The sequence below is a fragment of the Motacilla alba genome, chromosome 1A (assembly GCF_015832195.1).
Source record: "Motacilla alba alba isolate MOTALB_02 chromosome 1A, Motacilla_alba_V1.0_pri, whole genome shotgun sequence".
Lineage (NCBI taxonomy): Eukaryota > Metazoa > Chordata > Aves > Passeriformes > Motacillidae > Motacilla > Motacilla alba.
This window is the reverse complement of record NC_052031.1, coordinates 13,350,220-13,372,574: the sequence shown is the minus strand read 5'-3', so window position 1 is coordinate 13,372,574 and position 22,355 is coordinate 13,350,220. Positions and strand designations below refer to the sequence as shown.

Below are 22,355 nucleotides of genomic sequence, written 5' to 3'. Positions count from 1 at the left end.
AGATCATGCACAGAGAAACCAATATTCAAGAAGTTTCTTTCATATTATTTTGCATCCTTCCTGTTCTTTGATTTACATATACATAATTCAACAAGATGCTTTATTACTCAGTACATGCACATTAAGTAATGCCTACGTCTTCATTTTACCCTACTAACAAATAAATTGGGACAGAGTACCACAGACATCCTTTTTAGATGGAAAAAACTTATATCATTATTAAGCAGCAATGCACAAGCACAGGCATGACCAAATTCATGAACAGTCATGACTGACCGGAATTAAATTATAAAATAATCACTGGCCTTAACTGACTATGTTGCCTATTAGAAAAACACACAACTTTCAAGCACTTTTTTGACTGAAGGAAATTTCTTGTGACTCATCATAATTAAAACACCCTTTAGTTACATTTACTTTCAGTGCAGCCTTAAGTAATTTTCACTTTTTAAGTTGTTTTAATATACATTACCTGCATTTGTCACAACAGATCATATATCCATCATCATGTGTAAAGCCACAAATGCATCTGGTAATATCTGTTCCATAGCTTCCATCCTCTGACGTACTGATGGTAGTAGCACTGGAGGTTTCATCAAAGTTGGGAGTGGTAAATATGCCTACTTCATTCTTGCTTATAAGCACTGATGGAGGAGGAGAAGCTGGAGGCGTTGGAGGAGGCCGAGCACCATAGTTATGGTCCTAGAATTTTGTGAAGAAGTAATTTATTGTAAATGCTCATACACTGATGGTTATTCAAACCAAAATGTAAGAATTCATTTGGCAAAGAACTTCAGGCTTCTTATTTTTGCAGTAAAAGGTTAAAATTTTGTATTTTTATATCCCAATTTTATATATTTAAAAATATTTTAAATTTTGTATTTATATTTTAAAATATTTATTTTGTATCCCAATTTAATCTTATTTTCTAACTTCTCAACTATGTTGCACATTTAAGTGCACTATGTTCTGCTTCTGATAGACCATTTTTATCCAACTTACCTAACTCCCAATAAGATGCGTATTAGAAATATAAGCATGAATCAGTTTTTCCAGATAAAACCAGCAGATTTTTACATAATATATTTTGTACAGAATACTTTGCACAATACTTACTGCATAGGGCAAACCAATGTAACTGTGTGAATGCGAGCCACTGGTATACAACTGGTGTGGATAACTGTTCGATTTTTCAACTACCACAGGGCTAGCTTCTACAGATTCTGGTCTGCAAGGCAAAAGACAGAAGAACAAAGGCAATTACTATAATTTATATTAAGAAATTCGAGGTACTTGCAGCACAACTTCTAATGAATTCCTTGCTGATTCTGTTTAAAGCAGCATATGGGGGCAGCAGCAAACCTGCAAGGCGCCGGTAGCCCCCTCGTTGAGCGGTGACAGAAGCTGCCAAAAGCGATTCTGCCCGAGGAGCGATGCTGCGTGCCGGGGGCCGCACAAGCACGGAGCCCGGCAGCGACACACAGCGGCACCGGCGCGGCACCACCGCACCGACTGCTCTACAATAGAAATCCAACTGGGGCAAATGATCTGAACCAGGCAGTTTCTATTGATTTATCTTTAAATAGAAAGAAAAAGGTGATAACGATTTGCAAGACAAGGTTTTGTATCAAAGGCAGTGCCCTCTTCAATATACAAACTATGGTTCATATGCACTAAACCACAATACAAAACAAGAAAGAGAAAGGAATACTACAACAGGAAGATTTGAGCACAAAAAATTACATCTGCACGGCCTTTCTCAAGCAGTTGCTCATGTGTGCATGACTGAGATGACTTGCAGTTTTGTCGCTGCACCATATGATTTAATAACACTAAGACAAATGAACCCAGGTTACTAAAGCGGGGTTTCTTTTAAACAAAGGCACCACAAAATATCAACATTTAGAATTGGACTTGATTCACATTACAAATCAGGTCTAGTTCAGTTTCCTAATTTTATTTTAGTTATGTGTTAATTCTATTGCCTGTCACATATCTTACTAACTCCTTGAGCTGATTTTAAAAATAAACCTGGCGTTTCTGAATCTTAAATGAAAATAGATACTGATGCGATTTTTTCTTACACATTAATAGAGGCTTTTTTGCTGTGCCATGAAGCAATACTAGTTTGTTTTAAAAGGACACCAGAAACCTACATTTGTTACTTTTTGGAAAAGATATAATTAATCATTAACTTTCTGAACAAAATGCATAATTTCACATCTCTTTGAAAGTGTCCTACTAACGGGTTTGGTGGCCCATTTCTTCTTAAGAGCTTTTTCCCATGTGAGGTTACTACCCTAATGATAAAATTGTTTAAGGAGAAACTATTAAAAGCATTTCTGGGGGAGGGCTTTAGTTTCCAGAGTCCAAAGAAAAAAAAGTTTTTAAAGATTACTGTTTCCAACAGTCATCAGCTGCCCTTTTTTGAGAGTGAACAAACATGTGAGCACAAAAATCATGTGAAGTACTAACGCTGAAAATACAACTTCTGACTAGCATAAGACAAACCAAATCGGACAGCACTTGGTCTTTGTTACCTCACAAACGCAGAAAAATCCTCATTTACTCTTACACTCTTTCACAACTTGAAAATACAATTTTATTTGGAGTTTGTTATAATTAGCTTCTAGAAGCAGCTTAAAACTTAAGCTCATGACTAAAATAAAGACAAAAGATGAAAAAACTTTCCAACCAATTTGTGCCTTTCCAACCAATTTGCTTTTACTTATTTACCAACACATTTGTGCAGTAATCACACATCTTTTCTGTGCTCCAGTAATCCTTCTGATGACCCAGCCAACTAAAATGCCAGTGAATGAGGCATTAGCTACACATCCATCATGACTATGGCAGAAATCAGCTTCTCCAGAAACAAGGATGTCTTGACCACTGCATTGCTTCTTCTGCTATTCTTCCTCACTTCCTGAATGGGACAAGCAGTAGCATGGGTACTCTTATCCACTCTGTGTTCAATACTCAACCTAGGTCTTGCTGAAAAATACTCTGTTTTCAGAGCAGGAAGGCTTACTAAGGACAGGCAGGAGGGGATTCTGGTAAAATCCATACTGGATTAATTTAGTAGAGTTTCCTTCATTAAAAATAAGTGTTACTATGACCTAAATACCAGGTACTTAAACACCGGATCCAGTGAAGATACCAGAATGAAAGTGTCCTAAAAAGAGAGGTTGTGTATTTCATCATCCGACTACAAAAAGACAGTCCAGGTCTCTTTTAAGATTTGAGGCAACACAATATGCCCAACACCCTACATCCATTTCTTATTACTCTCGCCAGTTATAAACCACTTAAAAGAACAAAATTTAATATTTATAGGCATAACAGTGGTGGGAAGCAGAAGTGTAAAGCTTCCAAAAACATTCATTTACCACCAACTGTTTTAACACTCGTAAAACAGATTCAGAGAACAATGTTACTAAGAGAAAGTCACAACTTTACTTGAACAAGGAAAACCAGAAAAATGGTGGGAGAAAAATCCGGTGATACAGAAAGGCAACTACTAAAAAATCTGGAACACAATCAGCTTTCAGTAAAACTTTTTGCAAATGCTTATCCAGGCACAGACACTATTTTCAATTATAACAGATGCCCACTAGAGCTCTGAATGTAACTGTTACTGTTTCATTTACCCACTGCACTGGGCTGGGGAAGTGGGGAAGAAACCAAGAACTATGGGAAGGAGCTCCAAGAGCATTCACTTAAGCTAGAAATTAACCATCATAGGTTTCCTTTACAGTCAACACAAAAGTGATACAGAGGCCATAAAACAGTACAGAATGAGCACCATTCTTCTAGAAAGCCACAAACAAAATCGATTTTGACAAAGAGATTACTGAATTCCTTATCACTCCTGGTTTTGCCAACCATGTGCATGACCTCAAACAGAAAAGATGCCCTCTATACTCCTGTCTGTTCAAAGGTCAAGCCCTTCTTCTAAAACAGGCATCTCACAATTGCACAGCTTTGAGAAGAAATGCCTCTTGGCAAAATATTTAATTGTACAGATGATTAAAGCATGAGATGCTACCTAACTTAAAAATCAACTTTCATGTTTTTTGGGCTCAAGTACTAGGGCCCAAGCAGCAAGGCACTAACTACTGTACTAGACATACACCCCCTCATTTCACCATTGGCATTCTTACAGCCATCCCAGAAAGCAAGTTTTCAGGAGGAAAACACGTAAGCATTCAGATCTGTGAAAATACTGTAAGGCTTTCCTTGCTTGTATTTTTGGACATTAGCCAATTCTGTCACAGACTGAGGTACTAAGACTGTCAGCCCTCTGATCATACCACATTTTTCAGCTTCACTTCAAACAACCGCTGCCTTACTGCATAACTAAAAGATATTTATTGTATTTTTGGTTTTCATCCAAACTGCAATGTTTGTATTACAACACAGTATATATGAAGCTTGATCAAAATGTTAATATTATTTCCTAAATAAACAAACATTACTATGATAAACTGACCATATTTTGCTAAAATATGAAATATACTTGTTAAGCGTTGCGGTCAGTGATTCAAATCTGTGCAAAATGTTCACAGGGAACAAAGCAAAATGCTCTGCACAAAAGCTTTCCACATGCTCTTGGGCTGCAGTGATTTAAGACATTCCTGTACCTTGAAAAAAGAAATACAGTATTTTCTAAAAATCAGTTAAAAAAAGCAAAGATGCCCATATTAAAAAAGAAAGCCTTGAGAGAGTTGTCATTTAACAAGTGAAACAACTTCATGCTCTGAGTCATTTCCTACAGTTCATATCTAAAATGGAAACAAAATATTCTGCATGTTGCCAGCAGATGGCATTAGTGAGAAACTAAAAGCAACACGAGAGACCAGTTAATTTACAAAACCTCAGTCGCTACACTTTTATAATTAGTTAACTTGTATTATGGAAATCAACCTGAAACGAGCCAAAGAAAACCAATTCATCCCTAAAACGTCATTTCCCCCATTCGACTTCTTTTAAACATGGTTTCATTTCTGACCATTTAGCAATCAATTAAAAAAAAAAGGAAAAAAAAAAAAAAAAAAGCAAAAAAAGCAAACAATTTTTGACTAATACCCAAAATACAGTCAGCTAGAATTTGGGCCATCAACCACTTCGACAAATATGTATATATTCAAGCAGGAAACAAAATTGCATTGAAATGTTCAAAGACAGATGGGTTATCCAAGCTTTAGGCTGTGAGCTAAGCATACTATGAGTATTTCCTGAACATCTGTCTGAACTCCAAATGCAACCTCTCAGCAACATCAATATTCCACAATCCAGTTTGATAGGTCTAATTTTCAAGGAATTTAGGTTTGTTTTCTGTTTGTACCAGCACACCTGAACAGTATCTAGCTGAAGGCCATATCAGATAAAAGAATATAATATATTTTGCATGAGAAACAACATTTTCTATTTCAAGACACTTCATCTAACCAAAGACAATTGACAGGCTTCAATACCTAGACAACAAGACCCAAGGACTGCTTCTCTACCAGGGAGTGGGTTCTGCTACCTAAGCACCTTGCAGCAGGCCCTACAAGTACAGGCTGGCCCGATACTATCTGTATGTAAGACTACACCAATGTTCTTTTTTTCTTGGATACTGAGCTCAGTACAGTGATCTGTACACCGTGATTGTGAAGTTTATGGTACAGGCCTTCTCCCTAAAAAACATGTATGGATATAATCAAAAAAGCAGTACCATCAATGGCATTTCTCAATTTGTAGCTTATACTGACACTCTAAGCCGCACAAGAACTCTCTGAAACCAGGAAGAATATCTTGAACCTTCAGAAATGGCTTGTTCTGCTTACAAGGACCTTACCACTAAGAAGTCACAAATCCTCATCTTTATTAAGATCTACAAGTTAAGGCCAAGTATGTGTGTTTTGACTACGATGACTCAAAGATCTATCTGGAGACCCCACTTAAGTACATGTAACGTAAGAAACAAACTATTTCACTCAATTTTTAAGATCCTTAAACCCCTTAGTACTCTACACACAGCTATTTGCAACAATTATTATAATAATATGTGGAACTGTAAATCATATAAAATATCCCCTCTTTTAATAGGCTTATGCCTTGGTTGGAAACATAAGGAAAAATCTTTCAGCACTAGGAGACTGCACTACACAAAGAGCTTTTTCCTAAGCAGCTTCTCCTGCATAATCGAGTTTGCCACTCCCCCATTCTTGTGTTTGCTCATGCTTCAGCAACCGATGAAGCAATATCTGACCTGCCAGTCAGAGTGGAAAAATTCTAGCTCCTCCCTGCTGGGAAAACCCCAGAACTTGCTCAAAGACCATCTACAACTGTTACTGATACACTCCATATCCAACATGCTACCCTCTGGAAGAAAATGTACAAGAACGAAGACTAAGCCACACAGATTGCGATAGAAAAGATTTACAACTGTGTAAGCTGGTAGATTAGGGACACACCTTTGTGTCACACTTCTTGTGACAGTAGCACGGCTTTTAAATCAGCGTATGCCGATCATGCAACTACACACATTTCAGCGTGAGTACGGCAGAGATGACAAGAATTAGTCTAAGTGCTAACAGCCACTTAACATCTGAAGAAAAGCAGCTCCTAACTGGGTCGCTCTGCCACAGAATCAAGCAAATAACACACTGTGAACTCTATCTTGTTTATACGGCCAACTAAATTTATTTATTTTAATTTCAGCATGACATGCTGCGTCTGCAAGGAATGTCAGCAACCTCAGGAATCATGACCCTCTCTAAACATAAAAGAAAAGCACAGGAAAAGAATTAAAAGAAATGTGAATGGTTCACTACAGTTAAAAATTTTCTGCACCAAGGTAAAGAGTATTTTTAATATGAAAAGATAAAACAACTTTAAAATTTAATGTAACAAAATTCTTGAATTGCAAATTCTTGGTTCTCTTCAAATAAACAGCACAAACCTAGAATAGCCTCATATATATCTGGAAGCACAGTAGAGAAACATCCCTCTAAAAAGCTCTTCTAGAGTTCTGCTAAAACTTTCCTTCAAAGCTTGGAAGAAAAACCACTTGCTTCTAAAACATTTGACAGTCATGCTGATGCTACACACAGAGAAAGGTTTGTCTGACAAGAAATGTATCCAGTCAGACATCAACAATATCTAAACCTTAGCCCACGAATACTGTACAGGAGCCTAGGGGGAAAAAATAGAAAAGAACCACAACACAAAAAAACACACATGCACAATAACATCTCCCTCCCAACCCCCAAAAAAACCCCACAAGTCACCCTCCCCATCCCCCAAAACCCAGAAACTCACTACACTACAATATTTGGTGCAAAGCCAGAGTTTACTGAATGCATGACTTCACTGGCTCTTTTATAACCCTTTATACACAGTTACTAAATGATTTTCTACTAGCTTTACAATTCAAAATGACTTTGTGAAGACACAGTATTAGCATTTCAGCTAGGCCTTCAATTTCCATTAAGAAAAGCACCCTTGTCTTGATTACTACTACTTTCTTGCAGTTTAATGCACCAGATTATTTTATCTTTCTAACGTGCAAAACCAAAACATTTTTTAATGTAGTTAAAAAGGAAACTGAAATGGCAAAATATTTGAAGTATGAGAAGTAAACCAAGCAGCATCTTTATTTGTCAGTCTGATAAGCAAGAAAAACATGCTTTTGTAGAAACATTTAGCTTCTCTCCTTTGCTCCCCCTAAAGTGGAAGAAACTGACATAAGAAAGAAGTGACAGTTATTAATTTAAGTAATTAAAAAGTCAACAAAACTAAGGAAACAAATTTTCTCCAACTGTATTAAAAAACAGTCATGAAGGAAAAAATTTAAGTAATTAAAAAATAGGTAAGAGAACTTACAAATTATGTTCACATACTTACTCTGAGCCTGCAGCCATTTCCAAATAAGAAGTATCTGCTGTGTCAACCCCCAGTGGGATCACTATGCTCATGACGTTCGTTTCTGATAAATTCGATTACTACGGAGTCCTATGCATTGGTATCCAAAACACTGGGGCATGCCAGCCACAGTGCTCATTGCAAACATCTAAGTGCATCCACAAACCCTGTCAAAAACAAAACACAACACGCAGGAGATTAAGTCAGTTCATTTTAAACCCAGGCAATTTTACATTACGTATTTATTTTATTTAAAAAACTTGCCATTTACATCTGTCACAATTACTTCCCTAGTTTTATTTTACAGAAACAAAAGGAGAACATTCAATCTTCTCTAAAATTAACTGCAAATAAACATCTTTAAAGAGTGTGATGATCTTAACACCTGAACTTGAATATATTACAAATGGACAATCATTCAAATTTCTGATTAAAAATCTCAGCACAATCGGGGAAGTGCCAGAGACTGGTCCTGTGTCAAAGCTTAGTTGCTGTACCTTTCAAGAGAAATCTAGTTAGAGAATTTGCAAATAAGTCTTAGCCAGCACTGCTCTCTTTTGTTTTGCACTTAAAAAAACCCCAAATGTCTTAACTACCATTTAGTATTTTTTAAAAAATAAAATAATTCTAATAATTCACAATAACAATAGGAAACATTTTCCATTTTGATAAATCACCATTAGAAGATACTATGCCCATTCAGTGCCACTTTTGGAAGTGATTTTTTTTTAAGAGTAAAATGAAAATAATCAGTAGTAGTTTTTAACTGTAGAGCAAACTACAATCTGCTTGACTCACATGAGTGAACACAGGATCCAACCTGTATGCCAGTTACTACCAGTCCCCCACTTCCCTAACTACATAGGGCAGAACACCTAACCAAGTACAGGAGAAAAGCGCACAGCTCTCAGCTATTCACAATTAGTAAATTAACACACTTTTATACACTAATATAGACCAGGTTTTACGTGTGACTAGGTAACTGAAGTAAAATAGCCCAGTATCTTCAGTAGTTACATAATTAATAGTTGCAAACTCTTACCAAAATGTCAAAGTTGCAAGACCACAGACCACTTTGCAATGAACCACATACTGTGCCCTATAAAGACACTCCTCTCATATGTTGTATCTTAGCTGATGTCTACGTGAGCACAATAATTTTGAGACCAATATATTTTCACAGAATCACAGAATGTGCTGAGTTGGAAGGAACCCACCAGGATCATCAAGACCAATTCCTGAACATGCAGGGCACCATCCCCAAGAGTCACCCCATGTGCCTCAGAGAATCGTCCAGACACTTCTTGAACTCTGTCAGGCTGGTGCTTTGACCGCTGCCCTGGGTGAGGTTTTTTGGTGAGGTTTTTCTTAAAACATTTTCTTTAAACACTTCTGACCAGGTAGAGCATCAGCTGTAAAGTAACGCAGGTAAAAATGCCCTGGAGACTGATGGAAGTGAGGAACACATTTAGACAGCTGTCTCACGGGCTGTGACATCTCCAAACTTACATAGAACAACTGAGACTACCCAATCATCATATATTCAAGTGACCTCCACTGCCAACACAGAGAGAAGAAATCTGGTCACCAAATCTGATAATCAGGTGATATTCGTGGCTTTTTAAAAATTTAATACAGAAAAAGAAGAGCCATGCATGTTTTTAGAGCTATGTATAGATTGAAAATAACTGGCTAATGCATGTCCCCATTCACGACAATGCAAATACACCACCATTCGTGCTAATAAAACCCAACACCAAAAACAACAACAAAAAACAACCCAACAAAAAAAGGGGGGGGACTCAACCAAAACCAACTTCCTGCCCTATGGCAAGTTATTCAAATACAGCTTTGTCAGAATTCAGAAAGAATTCTAATAACCTGATCTACACTGGATAAAGTCAGAAACTTGAGGAATCAAGTTTTGCCTGAAGAGCATTAAAGAGATGATGTTTTACCTAAAAGGAAGTGGAACATGACTGCAATACTAACTCACTGTTTTTTACCACCTTCTTCATCACACACACAGAACTCTCTAAAGCTTCTCCTTTGCCTATAGTTCAGTATGGAAGAATGAAGGCAGTCACTGGCTTGTAATACCTACACAGCCAAGTTAATTCAAACAAACATTGCTCATTATTTATGAGTAGCCATCCTCAACAAATGCCCATAATGAGAGTGGGGGGAGATCTAGGATAAATTAATAACACTACACCCACTTATTAAACAAAACTGTGACCTTATATATAGGCCATCCAATTATGATCCCTACAGTGATGTTAAATTTGGAATGACAGAAAATAATTATTTTCCGCCATGTCAGAATCAGAAGCATTGTCATGACATACTAATATTCCCACTATTTTTATAAGTTCAAAAAGAAAATAACACAACCACTGGGGGATTTTATCTATGAAGAGATTACTTATCCTTTGAAGCATGGTATTTTAGGTGAGTCATAAAATACTATCTGCTGTCATGATTTGGTACTTTCCAACTCCTGCAAGTATCCATCTATTTCAAGTAATTATTCTTTCAGAACTCTGACAAACTGTCATCCATGGCCTTTAAGAAACTGTTTTCATAGGTACATTCATTTCCACACCTTACTGTTTAAGTCTTTCTTCAAGCAGTACATGAATTTGAAAGACAGGAAGACCACACTGGTTTCTCCAGTTAATTTCAGGGTCACAGAGTTAAAAGCCACCATATAAAAACTATTAGTCCAAAGTTCATTGATCAGCTCTTTACTGGGCAAAGTGGCTGATCTACTGTACCTTAACTAACAACAGTAGAGACTATATTGTCTCTAAACCATTTTGTTATCGTCTACTCCATTAGTAATAGTACACTCTAAGCTCTGAAAGCATTTCGGCAATTTCTTAAATTCACCCAATTTTCTCACAATCACCCTACAGCTTTATTATAGGAGAAAAAAAAAATCCCTTAAATAAATTTTGCTTTTATTTAGTTGCAGTAAAAAAGTTTATCTTGCCCTAACTATAAAACGTTCATCTTAAAACCCAGACAAATTTCTGCTCAATCTGGTAGAACATTTATCTTGTGCAAGAGCAACCTCTTCACACCCATTACACTTCCCCGTTCATCATACTGATTTACACTTTTAATGGCACTTCTCTTTGTCTCTAGAGAATACAGAGGAGCTCTTTGACACAACAGCAGCATCAAGTCTAAAATATCTGAAGCCTCATCATACTTACGATCCACTTTGTCTATGACACAGGACCCTTTTTTTGTATAAATTAATTGTACTCAAAAAACAGAAGACTGCAATACATTCCAAAATATTAATCACTGTGGTTTTGTACAGAGAATTTATGCTTTAAGGAACAGGAAATAACTCATACATTATCCCTGAGGTATTCCACTAAAACAACATTATTCTGTGGTCTAACAGAGACCACATGTTTCCTTTCTCTCATGTCCTGCTAAGATCACTTGTGTCACATCAGAAGAAAAAACTTAACTTTTCCATTGGTACACAAAGGAGGAAAAACTCTCAAATATAGACAGCTCAGCTCTTGAATCACAAGGTAAGGGTGTGATCTCCTGAAATTACATCAGTAGTGTTAAATCTGCTAGGCCCTATGCTGTATGCCTAAGAATACTAAAGCTCTCATCTAGATGCACATACAAAACTCTTCATAAAAATCAATAAGAGATGGTGGCATCACCAGTAAAATTTCTTTGTCTTAAACATAAAAAAACCCCTAAAGAGACATTAATATATCAAGACAGCATTACTACTTATAATACTTACAGTAATATTATTATTACAATATGATGAGGGTTTCTAGTTTCTTGGGGGGGTTTTAAACCATGTTTACATCTAATATTACAAAAACCAAAGAGGAAAAAATATTAAAAAAAGCTGTTTGGGCTATTCTTCTTCACATCTCTGACAACTTTTTACAGACAGCGTCACTGTTCCTTGTTTTTCCCTTCCCATGAACAATTTCCAGATTCTGTTGTCATGTGACAAACACAAAAGGCATACAGAAATTAGAAAAAAATACATTTACTATAGAAGTCAGGAACAGATACAAAGCAACTCAAAACTTAACATTTGTTTTCTAATTTATAAAGAGACATAAGTGGAACTATGAATTAAGCTTACAGTTAAATTATATCCTATCTCAAATATAAGAATTTCCCCCCACACACAGAAGACTACACTAACTTAAGTACATGGATTGCTAGATCAGTTCAAGTTTCTCACATCACTAGGCATTATAAAACCACTAAATATTTTTGTTCCTGTTTTTATGAATTTTGTATACATGTAAAGTTCTTCAATATTCTTCTCTGCAGTTATCACCCATCAACAATTACAAGATTAAAAAATAGTTACTAGATGGCTTAGATGTTTCAAGATTTGGGAGATTTCATCACAGAATGACTCTGCAAAGCAAATTACCAGGAACTTACAAAACACAGAAGTTTAAGGAGAAAAATCTAATTCAAATTAGCCAATAATTAGGCTTTTCATTAGACGCAACAGTGCTGGTTTAAGATAAATAATTATTTAGATTTTATACTGATGCATACAACTTCACCATGAAGTCCTTAACTAATGTCACTACAGAATTATTTATATACTAACCAAATTACCATCTCTATACTCTATTTTCACAAGGTCTATATACAAAATCCATATAGAGTTGAAGAAATTAATCAAAACCTTCTAACCTATTTACATATGACAACTATCTTTCCTTAAAAGCAAAATTATGTAACTTGAAATGCATACTACAAAATACATAAAAGGTGAAGGCGGTAACTTTCCCATATGTAGTAAACTGAGTAACTGAAATGGCCAGGAAGAATTGTCAGCTCGTCGCTCCAACACCTAAAAAGTTACACCGTTTCCCAATTTACCCAGCAATGGACAGTTCACCTCACGCTTCTAAGAGCTTATTTCCCCTCAACACAAGCACAGGACAGGCTCCCTTTTGCTAAACTGAGTACTGGTAAACCCCTTCCCTCACACCTTTAAATCCAAGCAAGAAATTAATAACCACTTCCTGGAGCAATATTAAGTATCACAATACACACAGTATATATGAAGGCTCATTTTCATGAGATGTTTACAAATCTTAAAGGAATCAACTTGAAGCAAGAAATGAAATTGCTGAAACAGTCAATTTTCCACTCAAGCACTGATCAAGGAAGAAGAGTTACAAGATTTACAGATAAAAAATAAATGAGCGTTAAAACATACAAACATGACAGTCTTGAGTCAATCAAGACCTTTCAGTTTAACCAGCACGCAATGCTAACCTGGTTGTAACTTCAAGTCAATTTGAACGTAGAAATGTTCTACTCTTAATTTCCATTTGCTCCCAGTAGAAAATTCACATTACCGTGAGTCCAGGTTGGCTCCAAAGTTACAAAGGACCACTACAAAACTAATTACTGTTTCCCATCTCAGTAAGGTCTTTCAGGCAAGATGCAAAGATTTCCAAGATTGTATTACTGCTTTCAGACCTCTGCTGACTCCTGCATATCTTACTGTTACTTGTTTATACAAAGTCATCTCAGGTAATAATGACCAAAAGTTAGCATTCTGTTTTATTGCATTTTATTACCTCACCATGCATCTTCTATGCGTGAGCTGCATTTATTGAGAATGCAATCTAAACATTCTCCTCCTCCCTCCAATTACATCATATGTGAACACACATTTTGCAATCATGAGCAAAAGCAATTCTTGTCATACTTTCCTTCAGATTTACAGGCCAATAATTTTAACCCATGGTCATGGGAACCACCTTGGACCACAAGAAATCCACAAGAAAGATGATACACTTATGCCCTAGCACAATCTATACAGGAGAAATCTAACTAAAAATGCAACTATCAATAGTTTGTCAGACTCCACAAGCACAGAGTGAAAACTAATGTCCTGAACTGTCATAAGGCCAACAAACTAAGCTTTACTAGTTGGCTTTCCTACCTACAGGTTTTTCCCTCCTTTGGAAATTTTTTGTTTGTTTTTGGTTTGGGAGGTATGTGTTGGGCTCTGTTTGTTTAGTTTGTTTGATTTTTTAACTTTCTTTTTTATTGGAAAGGAATAAGAGGGAAGATTTAAAGAACATTTCATTAAATAAAATCATGCTTTTCTAAACTGCTGCTTTCTACTACTGCTCTGATCATACAAGTCTAACAAGAAATTAGATTATTTTTAAAATTAGCAAGTGACACGCATTTTAATGGTACACTCTAGGTATCATTCAAATAATGAACTATACTGTGCACATGTATATATGTGTATACTTGTATTAACACACAAACATGGAAAAAATAAGCAGCATATATACACATACCATAAATAAATGTGTACAGTAATCAATATTTATTCATTGCTGTCTGTTTCTCGGGAGCCTTTAATCAGACCTAGAAGCAGAATACATGAATAAATGACTAATCTTCCATACAAGGAATTTTTCTCTGTTTCCCCTAACATGCTCCATAACCATACAGATTTCCTAAGAGATTAGGGTGATATCCAAGTTCAAGATGTTACACCACTGCAGTAAGAACTGTGCAGACTTAGAAACAACTGCAAGTCCAAATTCAGACCTCTGCTACTGTTTGCTGCTTTATATGGTAACCTAACAGGTAAGTTAGCAGTTTACTTCTAATTTGTGCTGAAACAAAAAGAAAGGGGAATAGGAAAAATAAGACATAGTAGGCACACTCAAATATACAAATTAAGATATATTAATGACCAAGTCCTGCAAATCATATAGAAGAAACAACTTGTTCTAGAAGAAATCTGGTATTTGTAGCGTGTGCTCACACATTCCCACTAATTTAATGCTCTCTATATCCCTCTCAGCAGTATCTTCTTCCTCATGACAACAATAACTGCTTCTAGCCTCACTCACAAGCCCCTCAACATCCTCCTATGCAGTTCAGGGTCACCTACACATTGTCAGTACTCATGTCCATCTAACCTCTTTCTCATGTACCCTGTCAAACAGACAAAAACCCAAAAAAGTACTTGCTATGGCTGGTTTGAAGTCACTTATAACAGATAATGGCTAAAATCATTTGCTTCCTCTCCCTGTTTCTCACAGGACACTGCTCATAGCTGCCCTCATCTCCTTTTGGATTTTCAGTAAGCTTCAGAGAGCTCAAGGCTACTCAGTTTCTAGCCCTGTGAAATTTCTGTTTTATCACATTACTGGTTGTACCAACACAGACCTATTTAATCATTAGACCAACTTATTTAAGAAACACTCTTATTACAATCAACTACAAAGTAAGACTCCTCCTCCAACTTTGCTTTTAAAATAGTGCCAATAAGCTCAATTTACTAGCACAGAATCACAGAAAGGCTTGGGTTTGAAGTGACCTGAAAGATCATCCAGTTCCAACATCCCTGCCATAAGGCAGGGACACCTCTGCTACCAGGTTGCTCAGGGTCCCCATCCAACCTGGGCTTCAACACTTCCAATGATGGGACATCCACAACTTCTCTGGGCAACCTGTTTCAGCTTATGAACACCCTGAGACAAACTCAGGATTTTACATTTAACAAAGACCACAGTCATGTTTGGAATGACAGCCAAACTTTAGGAATTGGTCAGACTTTAATATTTAAAACAGGGAAATAAAAACCCCTGCCTCCTTCATGGTATCCAAGATTTATGCATAAAAACCTTGAGTTTCCATCGTGTAACAAGGTTTTCATCAGTACACAGGTCATAACATGCACTACACAGACTCTAGTTTGCACAAAGCAAGCCACGCTTCTGAGTACAAAGTCAGTCTCTGCCAGTTTAGCCAAGCCTCTGCTACACAGCAAAGCTGCTTTCCACCGGACATAAGATATTTTCCTTCACTATCTGGTCCAACAGTGCTGCTCTTGCTTATTCCTGGGAGTGAAAGCAAGGTCTCTTCCTCAAATATTTATGCTAGTCCCTTAGACATGAAGGCTTGACCTTACCTCTTCTCTCTCTTCACTCCTTTTCTTCTCTCAGTGGAAGTTAGACAAAATATGGGACTAGGAAGAGAAAAAGAATGAGTGGTAGAAGGGAAATAAAGGCAAAAGCAGTTACAGAAAGAATAAGGATTAGTTTATTGAAAAGGAATCAATCAAAGAAACAGTAAACAGAGATATACTAACACACACCACACTTACAGGTTTTAGGTTTTCTATCTGCAGAACTCAACACCCAGGATTGAAAATTAACTGCCAACTGCTTGATATCAGTAAGTTTACTAAACACTTGCTATGCTTCTGAAAAAAAATTACACAAAAAAAGTCCTAGCCATTCAAAAACCATCAATTATTTGAGCTGGAGAGCCAAGGAACTGTAAAACACAAAACAAGTACAGCACATGAAGAGGTGTAAAATTATTTTTTCATAGCAATATTGCATATTGCCTGGAGTAGTATATATTAGCTACCTAACAGTACCTTGTTATAGTCTATCACTGAAAAATGTAAAATGCCTTTAAAGAAAAATTCAAAGGCTAGGAACACTAGTAAAGCAGTTTTCCAGTAAAAATATCTTGGCTTTATGTCATTTTTTGCATCAGCTATTTTACTGCAAATGAATATTTGTCCATCTAGCACAAAATGATGAAAAGCTGTTGATTAAACTTAGACAAACTGCCTGTATGTGACTTAGCAATTACTCTCAATGAAAACATTTCATCTGTTACCTTACACTATTATTCTTGACAAACATCCTAAAAAATAAAGGCTTTCTGCAAGTATATATAGTCCACATTCTGTAAGAATATTCAAATTCAAGTCTAGAACTGTATGGGCTAAGTCTATTTATTTTTTATTAAATATAACAGTATACCTCATGGCAATTCAGTCACCAATATTCCTCCCAACAAGTACAGATTTTGGGGTGAAAAGATACGTGGCTAAAAATAAATACTGGCATTGCCTTCAACACTATAAATACTTTGCAGCCTTCATGATCCCAAATAAGCTAATTAATTTTTTCTATGCTGCTCAATAAGATCTGGGAGTCTACTGTAATTATTAGCTACCTACTACAGAAGAAGTAAATTCTTTTTATTTATTTCAAGTCTGACTTCAACGAAGTGAATTTTTGTTTTGATATGTTTTCACTCATGTAGACTTCAAAAACTAGCTCCTCTTTTTTATCCACAACATTTGATTTACCTAAATAGCTCAACAGTGCTTCTGGTTTTACTCATGGAAGCAATCTGTAGACAATCAGCTAACTGCTACACCTATGCCTACGAATCTAAACACAAGTAAGTCACAAAGTCACACTCTTTCAAACACAAACTTTTAATTCTTTCTGGCAGTTAGAAGAACTCCATTAACTACAGTTCAACCTGGACTATATCTTTTCATAACAATTTGGCAGTATTTCAATGTTCTTTACAAAAACTTGGGGAGGATACTGGCAAGAAAAAATGAGGGAACAGATGGAGGGACTATTTCATGTTCAAGGACACACAAAAAAATACAGAAGTGTACGATCCAAAGACCCTTCTGACTGTCAGGAAAACAAAACTGAATTTCTTTTCAACTGCAATTATTTCGCAAAACTGTATTATTTGAGTTAAGAAGTTTCCATTCCATGCATTTTAACTCTATAGCTTTGTGTTTTCAATGGAGGCTTCAGTACATTTTTCAATTATAGTAAAAGAGACATAAAATACCTGATTTTTAAATAAGCACAAAGAAATTCTGCCCAGTGATGGAAGCTCAATAAACAGCTTTAATTTTCACTACTACTGCCACACAGAAGGGAACAAAAAGCAGTGTTGGCTTTTGTCTTTCAGCACAAAAGATATCACTGGAAAGTAAGACAGAGAACAAGCATTTAAAAGAACCCCACAACACAGTCATTCATAAAAATCCTTCATAATATTCAAGATATTAAAGATTCGCATCAAACGTTCCTATCCTAAGCAAAAGAAAAAAAAAATCAGTGGAATTACTTGGTAAGGCATTTGAGGGAGGAACCTTACCCTTATCACCAGTAAAATAACTACTGTATTGTTTATGAATTCTATATAAAGTATTCATGTTTCTTTCACAGTTCTAGAATGATAGGCTTGGAAACCAAAAGAGACATGTAATCGCTCTGTACCTTCCTTAAAAGTTATATGTAAGTTGCTGTAATTCTCAAGTCTTCAGTTTAAGCAGAACAGACTAAACCCACTCCTTACTGGAAAATTTTCGTTAAACCAATAGTTAAAACAGGATTAACCATCTAGACTTGACTATCATCTATTTTGTGATACAGTTTTCAACTTAGGCCCATTATAACCATTCTAATTAATAATTAGGTCCCTCTGTCTACTCTAGAGAAGCTAAGAGCATCACCAATGTCAAAAAGTATCTTCAGTCCAATCAACTTAAAAGAGTTAAAAACTAATGAACACCAAACAAATTTAAATATTCAGAACTCCTCAAAGTAAAAGAGCCGAATCTACCATTCTACATAGAAGTTTAAATTCCTGAGTGGCAAATATAGGTTATTAGTTTTATCAGTTTCTGCGACTGATAAATAACTGTTCTGCACAACATCTTTAACTCTAAAATGGAGAGACACACGACTGTGATGGATGGACCATTTGGTGAATAAGGAATGGCCGCATGGTCGCACTTGTACAAGTTGCAAGCTGTCAAGCTGGATGTCAAAGTGGAGACAAGTGATGAGTGGCATTCCTCGCAAACTGGTATTGGGACCACGGCTGTTTAAAACCTTTGCTGGCGACACGGATTAAACACATTCTCAGCAAGTCTGTCAATGACATGAAGCTCTGTGGTGTGGCCAACACGCTGGAGGGAAGGGACATCATCCAGAGGGACCCTGACGGGCTTGAGAGGTGGGCCTGTGTGAACCTCAAAGTTCAATGCAGCCAAGTGCAAGGCGCTGCACCCGTGTCCAGGAAGCACAGGCTGGCCAGAGAACGGGTGGAGAAAGAGCCCTGAGGAGGACAGAGGCTTGCAGGTGCTGGTTTATGAGCAGCACGACACAACTCAGCAGTGTGCACTCTCAGCTCAGAAAGTCAACCATGCCCTGGGCTGCATCAAAAGCAGTGTGGGCAGCAGGTCAAGGGAGGTGATTCTGCCCCTCTACTCCGCTCTCAAGAAATCCCACCTGCAGTTCTTAGTCAAGCTCTGGGCTCTGCAACACAAGAAAGAAGTGGACCTGTTAGAGCAGATCCAGAGGAGCTCACAGGGATAATCCAGAGGCCTAAGCACCTCTCCTACAAAGGCTGAGAGAACAGGGGTTATTCAGCCTGGAGAAGAGAAGGCTCCAAATGCCTCAATGAAGTACCTAGCCTTTCAGTACCTAGAAGGGGCTTATAAAAAAGAGGGAGAGTGACTTTTTACATGAGTAGATAGTAATAGGACAAGGGGGAACAGTTTTAAACTGAAAAAAGAGAGATTTAGATTAGATGGTAGGAAGAAATCCTTCAAAGTGAGGGTGCTGAGGCACTGGAAACACAATGTGCAGGGAAGTGGCGCATGTCCCATTCCTGGAAGTTCAAGGCCAGACTTTGATGAGGCTTTGAGCACCCTGGTCTAGTGTAAGGTGTCCCTGCCCATGGCACAGGCACTGGAACAAAGTGGTTTTGAAGGTCCCTTCCAACTCCACACCATTACATGATAAGGGAGCCAACAACAGATTATATGGCTTCCTTCTTAAGTTGCAATATAAAGTACAATAATGTCATTAAAATTTAGTCTTATCATCTTCTCTTTGAACTTGAAGGCAATTTACTTTTGTGATGAAGATATAAAAGTGAATGATTACCTAGATTATGGCATAAAATACAAAAAACACAACTACAAATGAGAATAAAATAAAAAAATCTCTCCTTAACCTGAGCCTGCAATATGAAATTTTAGTATCCAAGGTATCCAAGTACTAATTTTAAACTCTCAAACTAGGAACAATACTATTTTGGAAGTGCCTGATCTGCAAAATTGCTGGTCCCTTCAAAGTCTCACTTAGGTTTTACAGCACTGGATCTCCATCTAAGCAGTGTATGAACTATCACATGAAACAAGAGGTAGCACTCTGGTAATACAATATGCAAAAGTAACAAACACTCTACTTGCACAGGATGCAATCTGCGTGCTACTATAATATATTCTTCACATTCACTTTTGAAACACGTAACTTGAATGGACACTGATTTACTACAGTTCTTACCCATATTTTAATTCAGAAAAATAAGATACAAAACCACTTAGGTCAGTCATGTTAAAAAAATATACTCTGTGCAATAAAACTAAACCTTCAAAGGTTTACAGATAACCTTATTAAAATTTTCTAACAACCAACAAAGCCTGAATCTTGCCTGTTTCATTAATACATTAAGATTTGCAAAAGGAAATAAATATAATCGTATAATCGCAGTATCTCCTAGCAAGTATATGAAACCTTAAAAAGGTTTCTTTTAAGTACTTGTTTGTTATGCCTTAAAGGTTAACAGCAGTTTTTCTTTGAACATGACTACAGCAGGTTTTTTCTGTAATGTGAAGGTCATGAGGAGAATTTTGGATCCTCAAAGAGATTAGGTCTTGTGGGTACAACTCTCCTGTTACTAAGGAAATGTGAACACTGAAGTAGACAGAAATGCCCACTTAGCACCATTCAAAAGACCACCACAATTAATATTTTAAATAATCCACAATTTGGAAGCATAGAGTTGAGGATTTTTTTCCCTAATCCATGTTTCTCATCTGTGGAAATTTTTTCCCCCCAGAGATGCTTAAAGTGTCACTCTCAGCAATAAATCAGAATCATTTGCACAATGGAAACACTTAAACAGTGTACCTGTTGAAAAAACACTGTCCAACAAAATCTGATTTTGAGAGATTCACAAATGCTCATCTGTATGGAAGTCATGAGGCAAATAACATAAATGCAATTCTTTAGGATCTCTGCAGAAGTCAGAATTGGGTTCTATTTTATGTCTTCACCCATCTATACCCCTCCCGCTAAATTTTGTTTGAATGTCACATGACAACAGCAAAATACTTTCATTAAACCTTCATTTACATTAATCTAGTTAGAACAATACCATGATTCTACAATTACATACACCACTCCTTAACTCAGTCCCACAAATAGTCCTTACTAAAATTAGTATTAGCATGCATGCAAAATAAGACTGTCCTTAGTCAAACCAAGAACTGAACTGGCGAAACACCTCAGCCTTCAGTGTGACACTGATTTCTGTATTTCTGCTGCTTTCCAACAGAACTTCAATAGTTGTGTATGCTGAAACTGTCCAAGAGAAATCAGGAGTTGCATTACCCCAAAGCAGCCTGAAGAGGTTACTTAGTCCTAAGAGAAACTTTCCCTAGCTTTCCCTAGATTTAGTCTAAAGAGTCAGTATTATTTCCCCTCTGGAATTTTCCAGACAGCAAAAACACTCACCCAAAAGGCTGAGTGACAATTAAGCAAATTTCTCCTTCAGATATGAAAAACTTTAAGATACATAAATGGATTCATAACTCCAATCCGTATTATTGCATTTGTGACACAATGTTTGTGGAACAGAAACATGTCTTAAAAAAGACGGAATTTAGATTTCAGACCCTGCCTCTTTCAAGAAGCGTGTATTAATTTTGGGAGTGGGGGGGTATTTCATTCTTTATGAATATATTAATAAAAACATCAATGGAGTTAAAAAATAAAGGTAGAATTTGTTTTGTAGTCTCATCTCCTTAAATCACAGATCTGTTTATACAAATGGAGAAACTGAGTCACAAAGGCAAACTGAGTCATTAAAACTCATACAGGAAAACACTGGAAGATCTCTAAATTCCCAAGAGGTTCTTAGTGCATAAAATAAACCGTAAAATTTGAAAATTAGTATTTTTTGGGTTATTGCATTACCCTCACCCAAACACTTTTTGTAAAGCGTGCAAGGTTATTTTCCTCTAATTGCCAATCAGATGTCTGCTTGAGAATATGACAGAAGCCATGAAGAGCTGCAGACTGTATAGCATCATGAACAGCAGCTTTCAACTGAAGGCAAGGCAAGAAAAAGGCAAAAGGTTTCCATAAAGGCCCGTATATTGTCTTTTTCATGTACTTGTAAATAGAGAGAATAAGACAGGGCTTAAAAAAAAATTGTATTTATATAAATAAAGATGAAGGGAGCATGCATTACTGGAGAATTAATGAAATAATTCAGCCTTTGGCCTCAAAACACACTAAAGGCATGCATTAACAATACCCTAAAAGTCTATCTTACTGTACAACTTCAAGTATCCCTTAAATCCTAGATCAGAGCTTCTAAATGCATTCAACTTAAAATTCGTCAAGATATTGAAGACAGCTTTGCCACTTCAATACCTCACTTTTGATTTCTTAAATCCAGAAGGTTCTAAAGCTATACTGGAATAGGAATTCATATTTCATTAATTTAAACGACAAGACTAAAGA

The 22,355-nt window shown here is 36.6% G+C and overlaps 1 protein-coding gene across 5 annotated transcripts in view; it reads right to left on the bottom strand.

The window, feature by feature from the left end:
* Positions 1-22,355, bottom strand: part of KMT2E (lysine methyltransferase 2E (inactive)) — a 55,144-nt gene that overhangs the window by 30,340 nt on the left and 2,449 nt on the right. For 3 of the 5 annotated variants that reach the window (XM_038155321.1, XM_038155324.1, XM_038155326.1), the window contains exons 2-4: positions 7,894-8,078; positions 1,117-1,228; positions 473-702 (exon numbers count right to left, since the gene is read on the bottom strand). In XM_038155321.1, coding sequence (XP_038011249.1) covers positions 473-702; positions 1,117-1,228; positions 7,894-7,964 — 413 coding nt within the window. In that variant the 5' untranslated portion in view covers positions 7,965-8,078. Of the gene's footprint in view, positions 1-472; positions 703-1,116; positions 1,229-7,893; positions 8,079-14,258; positions 14,329-15,886; positions 15,944-22,355 lie in introns of all 5 variants that reach the window. The other 2 variants (XM_038155323.1, XM_038155322.1) reach the window with 2 other exon arrangements.